Source organism: Synchiropus splendidus, chromosome 1 (assembly GCF_027744825.2).
Source record: "Synchiropus splendidus isolate RoL2022-P1 chromosome 1, RoL_Sspl_1.0, whole genome shotgun sequence".
Classification (NCBI taxonomy): Eukaryota; Metazoa; Chordata; class Actinopteri; order Syngnathiformes; family Callionymidae; genus Synchiropus; species Synchiropus splendidus.
Genome location: NC_071334.1, coordinates 71,213,857 through 71,227,912, shown reverse-complemented (window position 1 = coordinate 71,227,912; position 14,056 = coordinate 71,213,857). Strand labels below are relative to the sequence as shown.

The window sequence follows — 14,056 nt, the reverse complement described above, 5'->3', positions numbered from 1 at the left end:
CACTGTGGTAGAGCCAGCCCCCCCCCGCTGGGCCACCTGCAGCGTTCAGACCCTCCTCTGAAGCCTGATGACACACGAGTGTGAGCTCAGCTCTCGTGTCACCTCAAGCCCGGCGCTGGAGGCTGGTGTGCTCAGCGGCCCCAGCACGCCTCACATTTCTGCTGGGACCCTGGATCTGACAGAAACACCAGTGTCCCGTACCGAGGGCAGCTTCAGCAGTTCCACAAACACGAGGCCTTCTCTCAGGCCACAAACGGGCAATTCAAGTGTTTAATGCCGAGGGGGGGCGCAGAATACAAAAAACTTTTTAGAAAAATGGTAACACAACGCAAGTAAACAAGCACACGAGCCAGGAGGGGGCGGCGTCGGAGCTCAGTCCACGTCTGTGGGGCGAAACACCACGGCAGACACAAACCGCTAACTCAAACAACAGGGCGACTGAGGGGGACGACGGCCGAGGCCACGCCTTCGACTCTGGTTACCTTGGCAACAGAGTGTTAGTTCCTGTTGTGGAGGCGGACGAAGACGCTCGGGAGGATGAGGAGCAGCGGAAGCTGGCCTTCCACAGCGACCCCATCAGCGCCCACTCTGTCAGCACCACGGCCATGGAGGCGCTCCCCCAGTGACGTCTCCTTCTCACCACACTCCCTCATGACCCTCGGCGGTCCTCGAGCCTCCCGGGATCAGTCGGCACAGGCGCCCTCCAGTCAGTTCTTGAAGGCGCCGTAGCGGCTGGCTTTGCTGATGAAGTTCTTCAGCAGGTCATGGTCCATGTCGGCAAACGCTTGCGTCTGCGTGACGGCCGTCAGGTGGTTGACACAGAACTTGAAGCAGAACTCCTCCAGGTCCTGAAAAAGAAGGTCTGGGTTCGGTGCTTGATATCACGGACAGGGGTGTGGCGGGTCAGGGGCCTGGGGTACAGGTTTTGGTTCCGGCCACTCAAGAGGACACCTTCTCAGCAGCAGCAACAGTGTCTGTGACCAGTCTCGTCTGGTTGGAACACCAACCTGGAGCTGGCCGTCAAAGCGGCGCTCTTACCCGCGCCTCGTACTTGACCGCGGCCGACAGCAGCGTGATGGCGTTCTCCTCAGAGATGCCGCGCTTGATGGCCTCCTGACAGAGTCTCTTCAGCCGGCTCTCTCTGTAGAAGGTGGCCAGGTCCAGCAGGCCTGCACAGGAGAACAGGCTGGTCAGGTCGCCGCTCCCCCCGGTGGTGGCGACTGCTGCTCACCAATAGCGTCCTCTGGTGGCAGGTTGATGGTGTCGGTGTATAGGTACTCCAGGAAGGCTCGGTACACCAGGAAGGAGAACTGATGGATCTCGATGGAGTCCTCATCGTTCTCGTTCAGCAGCGTCCGAAAGTGTTCGCATCTGGGGAGGGAGGGTCACATGACGCACGAGACGGAGGCACATTCGTTTGACCTCCCCCAGTTATTATCAACGCCGCGTCACGCTAGCAGCAGCATCAGTGAGGAGACGCCCGCCCCCTGGTGGTTGGGGATCTAAGGGAGGATTCGGGATGGTGTTGGCACGTCTCCACCGGGGGCTGGACTCTGCTCAGACTCTGAGGAAGTGAGATGAAATGGAAGCCCAAGAGTGGAGCCTGCAGGAGCTGTGCTGCCCAACCGGACCAGACCATTCCTCGCACCTGATTTTCAGCAGAGCCTTGTGGACGTGAATGCACTTCCCATCAACCACGAACTTGAGGTCGGAGATCTCCGGACTGTCGAACTCCTTCTTCAAAGACTGAGCCACCGTCAGGTAATCGTCTCCATCTGGAACCAAGAAGTTACACCAAGATTCAGACTGTCGTTTGGGCATTTCAAGGCACACCGGGTCCTGTGGCTCTGATCTCATGCCGCAATGACGACCTCCCACATCTGAGTCAGAACAGGAGCCAAGAGAAGCGTCAGGGACACGGGCAGGAAACAAAAGCTTCCTGTTTATTTCTCCAGCCTCTTCCAGGAATGTGGTGAGGGGAGGTGAGACGGGACCGATGGGGTCTAACCTGAGAGATCCAGTCCTGCACCGGGAACACACAGGTGAAACGGGGATCAAGTCGACGGCACGTTCCAAAAAACCCCAATTGAATTAAAAAAAAAAAATTTTTAATCCAAATTAAAAAAATGTTCACTCCAAAAAAAAGATGTTTTAATAAAAAAATCAAAGTTTTCAATACAGTGTAAAAATTAATCAGCTGACATTTTGAATATAATACGTTTTTTTCCGTTTCAAATTCAAGTTTTTTTCAGATTCGATTTTTTTATGAGCTCAAACCTGATGGTCACTGAAGTCACATGACAGCACTGAGGTGTGCGCTGGACGTCAAAGAACTTGAAGCAACTTTGACAAACATGGCTCCTTTCTCAGACGGATGGATGAGGCTCCTGAACCCGTCTGTGGTGAGAGTGACTTTTGTCTTCTGTGAGCGAGCGCTCCTCATGGAACAGTGAGCTCCAGTGAAGAAGGAACAGCTTTCTTCTCCACTGACTCCACACTTCATCTCCTCAGCTGACTAGCGTCTCCTCTCTGTGGTCTGAAACCCGACCGCCCCCCAACATTTGAAGAGAAAGCAGCTCCTCAACATCAGCCAGCTCCAATAGTTCCCTTCAGATGGCAGCTCTTCCAGTTGCTCTTCCTTCCACGCTGTGGATGTAGCGCCGTCGCTGGGCGCACGCTGCAGCGGAGGACAGGGAGGAAACACGCGGTGGAACAGTGAGCGCTTCATCTCACTGCTCTGATGTCACCAGGCTCCATGTCTGGACGGCCAGAAGCTCCAGAGTCTGGATATTGCAGTGAGAGTGAATTTTTGTTGCGCCGTGCAGATGTTTTTGTGCTGAGATTGTGTCAGCTGTGCACAATTGCACACGCGCGCAGCCAAGAGGGAACACAGATCACAGGGCCAACTGGGTCGCCGACACACTGAGGGTGAAATGAAAGAGCAGCACACGCACCGACTGACAGCAGGTGCCACGTGACGGCCGGCGTGGCGAAGCAAGCGAAGACGTCGTCCGTGCCGCTGAAGTGCGTGAGGTGGGGACTGGCTACGGCTTGACCTCGGCACTGGCCCCACATCAGGACCTGGCCGCTCTGCGTCTTGGCTGCAGACGTGTGGCTGGTGTGGCAGGCCGCCACCTCCACGATCCTGCCGACCAAACACACCCAGGTTTCTGCTGAGCGGCCGCGGCGCGGGACACACCCACCTCTCTTTGTCTGTGTTGATCAGCGTGGGCACGGCTTGGTTGCTTTTATTTCCGGTGCCCAGCTGTCCGTAGGAGTTGGCGCCCCAGGCGTAGACAAAGCCCTCATCCGTGAGGGCCAGCGTGTGTGCGTATCCACACGCAACCTGAGGAGCCGTGAGATGAAGCGGAGCTCAACGGTGAGGAGACGTGTGGGAGCAGAGGCTTCACCTGGATGACGCTGACGCCCTGGAGAGCCGCGATCCTGCACGGTGTCTGCTGGTTGCCATTGTTGCCCAGACCCAGCTGTCCGTTACAGTTGTAGCCCCAGCCATAGATCTGTGAGGGGAGGGGCCGGGTCAGGACAAGCACAGGCCACTTCCTCGCTTCTACAGTCAGTAGCACTAGACTCGTTCTCGGTCGCGTTTGGATGCGGCCGACCTTCTCGCCGCTGAGCCCGGCTACGTTCCTCTGCTCGGCCCTTACCTCGCCATTGTCCAGCACAGCCATGGAGCACAGCTGACCGCAGGCTATGTTGACCACCACCTTGCTCTGCAAACAGCTGCTGACGCGCCGCGGCGTGGGCTGATTGGCGGTGGACCCTGAGCCCACCTGGCCTGAGTTGTTGTAGCCCCAAGCAAACACCTGCGTGCAGAAAAGACAGGCCCTCCTTCTTCTTCAGTACAGGACTTTGACGTGTGAGAGCAGCGACCGACCTCTCCGTCCGTGGTGAGGGCGATGGTGTGGTGGGAGCCGCAGGCCACCTCCGTCACCCTCTTGCTCAGCAGGTTGGTGGACACCACGGCAGGCGTCAGGCCGTGGTTGGTGGTGCCGTTGCCCAGTTGACTGTAGCCGTTGTGACCCCATGCAAACACCTCACCATCTGCACAGCAGCGGGTGAGCGTCATGCTTCCAGAGACAAGACATTTGAGGACTCTTCAAACGCTCATATGACGCACACGTTACTCTCTTGCTCGTCTCATATCCAGTCCTGAGTCAAAGCTTCACCTGAGCGGACTTCTGACAGGTTCACACTCGGGATGGGCCATGACTTATCGTGCATGCTATATACCCCCAAACACAGTCTCCACAATGACAATTCTGCATCGCACCATAAACTCGAACTCGAAACAGGCGGCTCATTTGAGCACGTGTCCACATGTTCCTATGAACTCATGAGACCACAGTTCATTCAAATGCACCGACTGTATTTGGAGCCTGCCATCTAGTGGGTCAACGCGCAAATGAAGAAAAACAAAGACTGAGCGGAGCATTACAAATGAAGGAAGAGCTGAAGAGCCGCGGTGTCCTCGAGAAGTCTGCAGCACAGGTGGCTTGCAGCACATTTCCAACCACGCAGTTGTGTGCCTTTACCTTCAGCCACTTCCTGGTCAGTCATTAATGAATGAATAAGGTCAAAAATGACCTTTGATTGTTGCGGGGAGGTGTCGCTGTGCTGGCGGCCTCCGATGTTCATTCAACAGCCTCTCCTTTACAGTCTGTACGCCTTCATGTACCCTCAGCTTTTAAAGTCATGGCAGGGTCACTGACACCACCAGGTCAATGATCAACATCTTGAAAGCTCTTGAAACCAGTCCAGCCAAGGTTTACCTGATGTAGCGACGACCACATGTGGCCCAGTCCCGTAGCTCAGGGACACGATCTTCTTCCCGCACAGGATGTCGATCCTGCGTGGCTCGATGGTACTCTGGAGATCCCCGAGACCAAGACACCCGCTGCAGTTGGTGCCCAGAGCGAAGACCTGCGGCAGAGGCAACGTTGGCTGGCTCCACTGAAACGACCAGAACCTGTGCGACCAGGTCTACATGGATGTTCAATGTATCAATATACCCCGAGACAATATTGGTGAGAACTCGACAGGCTTCAAGCACGAGCTACTCGCGCTGATACACTGGACTGTTGACCTAGGAAGGGACAGGGTCTGAGTCCGGACAGTGTGCTCGGGTTACATCACCATCAAATCCAGGAAACAGCTTCCACGTTGTTCGGGGGAAGATTTGGGAAGTCAACACCACGTCAACACAGCAATGTTCCCCACATGCCGCAGCACATTGGAGCCCAACTGCCTGTCGAGCTTGAGACCTACAACCCCACATCAAACACACAACTCCTCCATGTCTACTGGCTCAGAGAAAAGGAGCAGCCAGAAGACCAACTCTCAGCTTTACACACAGGACTTCATTAATACAGGAGAATTGGCGTCATTAAATCAGTCGTGTTGTGACTGTTAGCAGTTGAACAGACCAGCACAATGAGACGATGACTTCGTGTTTCTCTAATGTTATCAGCGTGTGTTGCTCACTAAATGCCAACATTCACAACTTGGTCACAGCACCGAGGAGCCTCGTTTTCATTGTTTTGGAGCCTTCATGACCCTGAGCAGCAGGCCAGCGGGTGGTTTAAAGAGACCACAGTGTTCAAAACACTGGGAGCAGCCTGGTGTCTAGAGGAAGAAAGGGATGCAACGTGGAGTTGGGCTGAGGTTCAATTCCATGAAAACCAGAGAGATCAAACGACTTTTATGTTAAGCGCAGGCCGGTTCGGGTCAGAAGCACAACACACCACCACCCTCTGGTCGGGATAAAAATGGCCTCCACACTGGTATTAGCCTGCCACGGCTAAAGATAGCCTCTTATCTGCTTATCTCTGTGGCAGGGAGTGCATCTGCAGGGAGAGGAAGAGGCTTACACAGAATCAATCTGGGGGAGAAAACTCACAGTGAAGTGCCTGACATGCTGCTGCGGAGCACAAGTGAGACGGCGGGGGTCGTTACCTCGTCGTTAACTGTCACGTAAAGAGCTTCGTTTGCCGCGCTGCCAAACACACAAGCTTGCCGGATCAGACGAAGGTCCTCAGGAGGGAGGAGAGCAAACACTGGCCACTTCCCCACGTCCAGCATCCTCCTCGCTGCCGACAGAGGGAGTCACGTCGACTCAGCAGGAGCCTGAAGGCTGGACACGGAGCGGGTGAAGGAAAACGGCCCCGCCCACGCACGCGGCCCCTGGTGTCCTGGAACACAGCAGACGAATATACTGTCGTATTGACGTGCGTACGTGACCCCATCTCACAATCACGCATCTCTTTGTCGGTTCCTCTCGGCTCTGGTCCCAGTCCAGCTGGGACGACCAAGTGAAGGGAAGCCGAGAGCCCCTCGGGGCCTGGTCTTGACCCAGCAGCTCGCACGCAGACGTTTTGCCGGACGGTTTGTCAGTTTAGCACCACCCAAGAACAAAGACCTTACCAAGCGAACGTGTCTCGACACCACCGATGCGTGGTTCGCGTGTGTATGGGACTGTGGTACTAGCTAACGATAGATGTCTGTTGACCTCAGTCCCGTGTCCACGTTCACGTCATCTACCTCGTTGTGAAAACGCCATCTGACAGGCTGCCCCAGTCACAAGAGTGAACTCTAAACGAGTCGTTACACCGCGTCTGTGTGGCACCTTTCGTTCTTCTCCTGGCGAGTTCCACGTCACAAATGCCGTTCCCTGGTGTCCAACAACCGCATGAACTCGTCGGGCTGCATGGTCGGCAGGTCAGTGGGAGCCTCTGGAGTCCATGTCGGTGGAGTTTGTCCTCACACCAGCGTTGTTGAAGCAGCTAGGCAGGTTAGCTTGCTAACTTCCGACCAGCAATGTAAACACAGCGCGTCCGCTCGCGGTGAGTTTGGTCAGCCTCGGAATTTGGAGCTTCGGCCTTCAGCGTTTCTAATGCGGCGTCTTCTGCTTCTTTCGCTCACGTAGAAAGGTGAAACAGTCAGTTAACGTGATTCTGTTGCCACCGACTGTGGCACAAAATGGAGATTGAGAGTCAATTCAAGCGCGTCGTTTATTGCCGTGTATTACTTGCACGGACGTGAATGCATCATACGTCCGACAGCTTTGATTCTCACCGGAGACTCGCGGACTCAGTCATAAAGACGCCCGCTGCTGACCGCACCACACCACACCTTGTGTTTTTCACCGCCTCCATTGCGTGTTTGTCACGCTAACCAGCACCAGTTGTCTTCCCAGAGGACCGAGGTCCACTTGACTGTTGGAGTTCGTCTTCCATTGAGCCAAGGCTCAAGATTTTCATTTTGTCCGCTGAAGTTGTTTCCTCTCCTCTCACCCGAGCGCTGCCTACTATACCACGTGATAAATAAAGGCACAATACACGTCATATGTGTTATGAAGTGTCATGGGATTATTTGTATATTGTTATATCACAATCTGAATTGAGAAAGTCATTGCTGTACTGTTTATTACCAATGTGTCATGTAAACCTATCATTTAAAATAGTGTCAAACCCGAGTTGAAGGTCCCTGGGACATGAGCAGCGGTGACAGCAGCCCACACCTCACAGTACGGCCTGGGAGGATTAGAATAAGCTAAGGCCGTCCTGTGTTCTTGCCACAGTGGAGTGGTTGAGGAACGGAGTCATTGTTGGGATCACCTCCACCACATCAAAGACAGCCTGCGCTGGTCCAGCCTGACTGAATCTGTAGCCTTGTGTGTTGCACTTTGAGAGAAGGCGACAAATGAAAACACATTTGCAATCAAGTCTTCACTGGCAGCCGCTGGGTGCTGTCCCACTGACTCCATCTCTTCTCTTCTATCTCAACAGGAGCAGTTCCTACCATTTCTGACCGCACTTGCTTTTCCCAGATACATGGTCGCATTTCTCTGTGTCTTACTTCCAACTCATTGCTGAGAAGAGGGTTTCTGGTTCCACAACAGGTGTTTGGCGAGCTCTTCTCCCATCTCCTGGAGTCCACCAGCACCGCCATCAACGAAGCCCCTCACGAGTGTTGGCTCACACACAAGGCGCTTCTAAATAGACCAGGGATGGAAATGAGGACCGCGGGTGTAGTTCACAGCAATGCCCATAGGGATGCGCCAGAGGCAAAGAAGAGAAGCCCTTCTGGGACACCGGCTCGTGATGTTGGAAGAATGTTCATTTTAGCGTGGCTCCGATTTCCAAACTGATGACGAGGAGCAGAACGTGTTCGCCCACACTGATTCTGATGACAACACTTGCTGAGCACAGCGATCATAAACGTGTGTTTAGAGTCCTGTGTGTGAGAACCTGTATGAGTTGTTGGCCAACAGAGCGAGGACATCTTGAGGGCACTTCCGGCCGGGCCTCCCCTTGTCAAGCCTCAGTCAGTACAAAGTAGCTCAGCCATTATCGTTGGCTTTGGTTCAGAGTAAAGGTTAGGTTTATTCAGGCGAGAGGCCGGGGGAAGGGTGACGCACAACGTCCCCACGGGGAGAGCAATGTTGGCTCTGGTTGGAATGGGATTGTTGGGAGTGAAGGTTCTGAGGTCCAGTTCCCAACCATCAAGCAAGTCACACTTTGATCGATCACCAAGAGCCTCATTGGCGATCCTCATCTTCTCCAGCTCCATCATCCATCACCGTCGACCTCTCTCCTGTCCACGGGTCCAAACATCTCACAGACTCATCCTGTCATCCTGTTTTCACACACTCCCAGCCTCTCCCACTGGCCAGTGGGGTGTGACGTCACACCCGTCCTGTCGCACTCTCTTCTTCGCCGAGCTCCAACGCACACGTCAGTGTGAACCGTGAGTCACTCGAGTCACCAAAGGTTCCACTGACGCCACTTCTCAGTGAACGGGAGCGGTGTTGACGTGTCACCCACACTCGGACTGGTGCGCTCACCCAAAGTGAGGGACAACGACAGTCTCATCCCGTGGACCAGCGTCTGTAGAAACACACACAACAACAAATTCATCAAATCACTCGCTTCAGAAAAAGGATTCGTCATCGTTGCCGAGCTGCGCATGCGCAGACAGTGGAGCGAGCGATGGCGAAATTCCTGCTTTCCTGCGAGCGACAGGTCTGGCTGGAAAGTTAGCGCGATCCGACCGCAGCACCGAGCATCGGCAGCCCTGCAGTGTCTCCGTGGTCCCTCCAGCCTCTTGCGGACCGTGACAGCGTGCCGCCTCGCGCTTCAGACTTGGAGGAAAGCACACTTTGCTAATTATTAGCCGGCTAGCTCTGGGAAGCTAACGTTAGCATGCCACTTCTCGACGTGTCCGGCGTTCGTCAAGGAAGATAGCAAGTTTGTTGGAAGTGTCAGGAACACAGCGCTGAATCTCCTGGGAGTGGAACGGCCGAAGAACCGACGTTGACCGCTGCTGCTGAGCCGACACACCGAGTGAGTATGGCTGGCTACGACATCTCGCGTTGGATGCGTCATCGGTCCCAGTTGGTGAAACAGTCGGCAGGTGAAGCCCGAGTCCGACACTGCGAGCGAACGCCTCGCAACACGTGACACAAGGGTTCAACACTCAAACGAACCCGGTGGGCGCCCGAGTGAAGGGATGTGTGTCCCTGGCTGGGACGGTTGGCTCGGAGATGCCGGCTTCTGACGCCGACGTGCTGCTCTCGCTCTCTTCGGTTGGACCGTGACCCCCGCCATGACCGCGCTTCTCCTCCATGCAGGATCAGATCAGCTCTGATCAAACGTGCGAGCGTGTCACCAACCCGTTCGCTCGTGCTGGTCTTGATCGAGAATCTTCGTTATCATTGATCCGTGCGGCGACCTGACTCACGCAGTTCAAAGGTCGAGATTCAGTGCTGCTCAGGATGTGATCTAACGCCTGCCGAACCGGTGTGAACTGCTGGTACTGAGAAGGATGTGTATTTGCCCTACGTGATCTGGCAAGAACCTCGTCACACAAGTGCTGCCTCGAAAGGCACTGCAGTTGCTTTGGAAGTTAACTGTTGTGTGGCTTGTTGTTTTGACTCTTTGTGGCCTCAACGTGCTTGTAAATCCTGAAACAAAACTGTCCATGTGTTTCAGAGCTTCAGTCCTGCCGTTTACATTTGGTCTGGCTTCCTTCGTGCAGAAAGCATAGATCTGAATGGTCCGACTCACTTGCCCCATCTCTTGTTTATTTGGTCGTATGACTCTGAAAAACGAGGCTCCTGCTAGTCAAGCATGTTTTAGGAGAGAGGGTTTTTCCACTCTTCAGATATTTGTCTAAAATTCTATCTGAATATAATTCAAAATAAATGTTATTTCAGGTTCATCCGAATGTATTCACCGTTTGCTGTTTTTTTGTTGTTGTTATGGCTGGGGCAGAGAAGCTGTAGCTCTCCCCTTCACTTCCTCCTTTGAAGACCTGATCATCACTGGAGGAGAATGTCTTCTCCAGCTGAGGATCTTAGGGATGTGCCAAACTCTTCCCGAGCAGAACGTGAAAATGTTTTGTTTGAAGACGCTCGCTATATTCCTCCTCTGTGATCCTATGTCTCTGCTCAGCCCTTGCTTTCAGCATAATGTGGCTCCTTAAATGAGATGGTTTTTGTTGAGTTTTTTTCAGGCTCTCATTCTTAAAACTTGAAGTATTCAATATACTGCTGTGGGTCTGTGTTCGCAGAGATATATATATATACTGTATAGATGTAGGTCCGTGCAGCACGCTGACAAACCCGTGTTGTTCTTACTGTGGATGGTCAGATGACAGACAACTTCACAAAACCCTTCAACGCGGCTGGTTGTTCGTGCCATCTCGTGTAGTCACACCGACTGGATAGAACTGAGAAACCTATTTCAGGACAGCGATGGCTCAGTAAGTTCCTCCATGTGTGGATGGATGTATTGCATTGAGAGGTCACATGACCAGCTCACTTCCTGTGTCACCAGCTGTATTCAAGCACCAGTACAGGTTTTGACAAACTCATTTGCATTAGTTTGGACGGAGGCGTCTCGAGGGGGCACGTTGACATCGCATGGTGCCGGATGATTCAGGAAGAATGAACTCCGGGTCAGATTCGTGTCAAGCTCCTTGCCAGGAGACGTCAGAGGGGCCTGTGTAAATGTTTAACGTTTCGTGTTTTTGGATCCAAAAACCCTGTTTACACTCCGACTGTAGTCTCAGTCGGAAGTCTGCCCGTCCGTCACATCTCGGCGTGGGCGCAATGATGCTTTGTGATTGTGAAGAACTTGGACTTGCAGACTTGTATATGACGAGGCCGTGACGCTGTGCTGTGCTCTCCAGCGCCGCCGCCCATCTCCACGCTTGGTTAACTGTTAGATTTAAACACAAACGAGTGATGATGTTGGAGACAAACTCCAGTAAGTTTCATGATAGAACAAGTGGGCTTTCAAAACAGAATGCAGCGAGACAAAATGCATTTAGCGTGAGGCGCCATTTCTCGCCTCACGCGTCATTTTTGCCCGTCTCACACATCCTTGCGCGATACCGAATAAACGCTTTTCAGAGAAATAAAAATGAAATGATGCAGTAGACAGTGACTGAGGAACTATATGTGCAATATCGAGGCACAATATAGCCGTTATACATACAGCCGTTGCAACGATTTCAGTGAAGAGCTGTTCAGAAAGGTTCTGGACTGTCACACTGACCTGGTGCTGCCACTGACCAGACACTTGCAAGTTGATGTAAGATGGTGATCAAACAGAAAGCATGTTTTTAATGATATGTTTCGATCTGTTTCTGTTGCATGGCCTACCCCGAGTGAGTCGCCTGGTCAAACTTGCTCTGACCGGAGGAACTTTTGCGGGTGTGGTGTGCTCTCCCATATGCCACTTGTTGATGCGTTGCTCTCTGTTCTGGTCTGTTGTCTCTGTCTCTGTCGAGTTGGCACATCAATAAGCAGCAGAACTCCGTATCAACACCTGTTAAGGGACACTCTTTTTTTGATTTTGGTCTGCGGGAGGAAACTTGAGCTCCCACAGGAAGACACTGAAGCATTTGCGGTTCAAAGAAACCCGGTGGAAGCTGCTTTGACTGACATTTAGAGCTTGTTTTGTGAATGATGTTCTGTTGCCAGAGCTTCTGTTTCTGGTTCCATAATACCAGATTCAGAAGTGCCGGACCTGAGGTGAGGGATGCCCAAACGCCCAACTTTCCACCAGAAATACAAGTGAAGAAGTCAGTTTCACTCAGCTGTGATTGGAGAGCTTGCTTGCTGCATGCTTTAAAGTGACTGTGGCACACGACAAACATGTGCTTGAAAGTGCTGCGCGTGACTCGACAAGCAGTCTACATGGAAAAAGTTAGAAATTTGGAGCAAACGTTTGTGTCTTGACCTTGGATTCATGTCACCCAGCCGTCCTGCTGGGCCGTGGAAGGGGACATAGGTTAATATCCGTTGGGTAGATGCATTTGTCGGCACCATTTTATAATATATTTGTAATCCGAGCTGCCGATCTCTCTCACCCTCACGTCCCAAAACAAAAGACAGTCTGTGACATTGCATTGACAGCCATGCTTTCCTGTAGAGCAGGGCTCCTGAACCTTTTCCAGAGCAGATGAGTCTGGGGCCTGTTCAAGGAATAGAACCGATTCATTCCTGTGATGGCTGATTTCAGTGTAAATGAAAGTATCGCCATAAAATGTTCTTATTCATTTCAAAAACCGTGTTCACTGTAGGGGGCGCCATCGCTTCCTTCATCATTGTTTCTGTCCGAGAACTTCTCCATAGCTGGTCACTGTCACAGATGTGCAGCTATTAAAGCTGAGCGTCTCACGGCCCAGAGGTGGGAAACAACAACTCCTCGTGGACCTCTAGGGGGTGGTCGCGACCCAACCGTGGGCCTTGGCCCTGTGGTTGAGAATCACAGCTGCAGAGCACAAGTGTGCACCGATGCTACATACAGGCCTGGCGTGGGTTCTGCAGGGTTTTAGACGCGTCTCAAATGGCATCGAGCGAAAGATGCCATCTTGCACCGTGTCCCTGAGGAAACCTCGGATTTGTCAGTTTAGTGCTGCTCTTGCAGAATGATAGGAAAATGTGTCAGTCATTTTGATCTGAATTGGTGATCGAGAGCTGCCTTGAGCTTCTGCCCCTGTGTTCATCATTGGCTTAACTTGTAATGGAAGCTAATCATCTATCTATTGCTGCATCCACTGCCGGGGCGTTGACCAGTCAAGTCCGAAGTTGATGCAACATGTCAACCACAACAGTTGGCACCAATTGACCGGCTGCCTTGACAAAGCTAATTTAGCGTGGGTTCCACGCTGCAGCAGTCACTCCTGAACCCGCTTCAGTGACCAGCGGTGTTGATGGAGATTGCTGTCTAAGCTGTGGGGTGGGCGGGGCTTCTTGAGCAGATAAGCCAGATCACAGTGGGTCTTGAAGCGCATGCGCCAGACTGTGATTAGCTCCAAGGACACACCAAGCTGTTGAGTTCAGGCCGCGGAGGCCCATGCTGAGATGCTGGTGGGTGGAAGTGCCGACATCTCTGGACCTCACCGGCTCTGATTTGCATGTCATCCGTCCATGTGGTTTGTTGTTGTTGCCTTTGACTGATTTGTGTGTTCTGTGTGTGGTTGTGGTGTGTGTTGCTGGCCCACAGTGACCAAACACGAGACAAGACAAGACAAGAGGTGCTGTTGACCAACCAACAATCCGGTGCGGCATAAAACGTAATTGCGGAGGCGAAAATATGTGGCGACGAAATGGAAGAAGGTCTCCATTCATCACTTGTCAAGAGTGGATGTGTCCTGGAGAGAAAGTGGAGAGCAGGTCTGGCTGTCAATGGGTGCTTGCTTGTTCCGCCCGCCATGTTTGTGATGTGGTCAGTGGTCACAAGCGGTTTGACTGAGTCCACCGTGACAGCCTCCTGTGTCGCCTCCATCTACCGACCGATTCGTGCTGACTGAAACGCCAGCCATCTTGGAAACCAGTTTGAGGTGAGCCTTGTTTCAGACGCAGGTGTCTAAACCAGAGGAAGTGACAAATCACTGGGTGAAACTCGCCCACCACCCTGAGACGCTGAGCCAGTGCTTGGGTTTGTCGACCATCCACTGAAGAGGCAGCATTTGAAGGGGTTCATGCCAGCTGTGGCCACATGTTGGAATACAGATCACTGATGAC

At 52.9% G+C, this 14,056-nt stretch overlaps 2 protein-coding genes across 5 annotated transcripts in view; one reads left to right on the top strand and one right to left on the bottom strand.

Annotated features, from left to right (window-relative positions):
- Positions 1-252: 252 nt before the first annotated feature.
- On the bottom strand, positions 253-9,811 carry rcbtb2 (regulator of chromosome condensation (RCC1) and BTB (POZ) domain containing protein 2). 3 transcript variants are annotated; one of them, XM_053867567.1, is made up of 12 exons: positions 6,644-7,078; positions 5,974-6,209; positions 4,791-4,941; positions 3,896-4,062; positions 3,666-3,824; positions 3,411-3,518; positions 3,204-3,346; positions 2,955-3,145; positions 1,649-1,775; positions 1,232-1,371; positions 1,039-1,169; positions 253-848 (listed from the first exon to the last, which is right to left on the bottom strand). In XM_053867567.1, exons 2-12 carry the CDS (start codon positions 6,097-6,099, stop codon positions 708-710), a joined length of 1,584 nt encoding a protein of 527 aa, XP_053723542.1. In that variant the 5' UTR covers positions 6,100-6,209; positions 6,644-7,078; the 3' UTR covers positions 253-707. The 3 variants fall into 3 exon arrangements, with proteins under 3 accessions (XP_053723542.1, XP_053723552.1, XP_053723561.1); XM_053867577.1 differs by lacking the exons at positions 4,791-4,941; positions 6,644-7,078 and adding an exon at positions 7,150-9,811; XM_053867586.1 differs by lacking the exons at positions 3,204-3,346; positions 3,666-3,824; positions 3,896-4,062; ... (1 more) ...; positions 5,974-6,209; positions 6,644-7,078 and having other exon boundaries at positions 3,411-3,514.
- Positions 8,758-14,056, top strand: part of fndc3a (fibronectin type III domain containing 3A) — a 42,773-nt gene continuing 37,474 nt past the window's right edge. Inside the window, exon 1 of one of the 2 annotated variants that reach the window (XM_053867519.1) lies at positions 8,758-9,362. The gene's annotated coding sequence lies outside the window, so the exon portion shown is untranslated. The remainder of the gene's footprint in view (positions 9,363-14,056) is intronic. The other variant, XM_053867528.1, reaches the window with a different exon arrangement.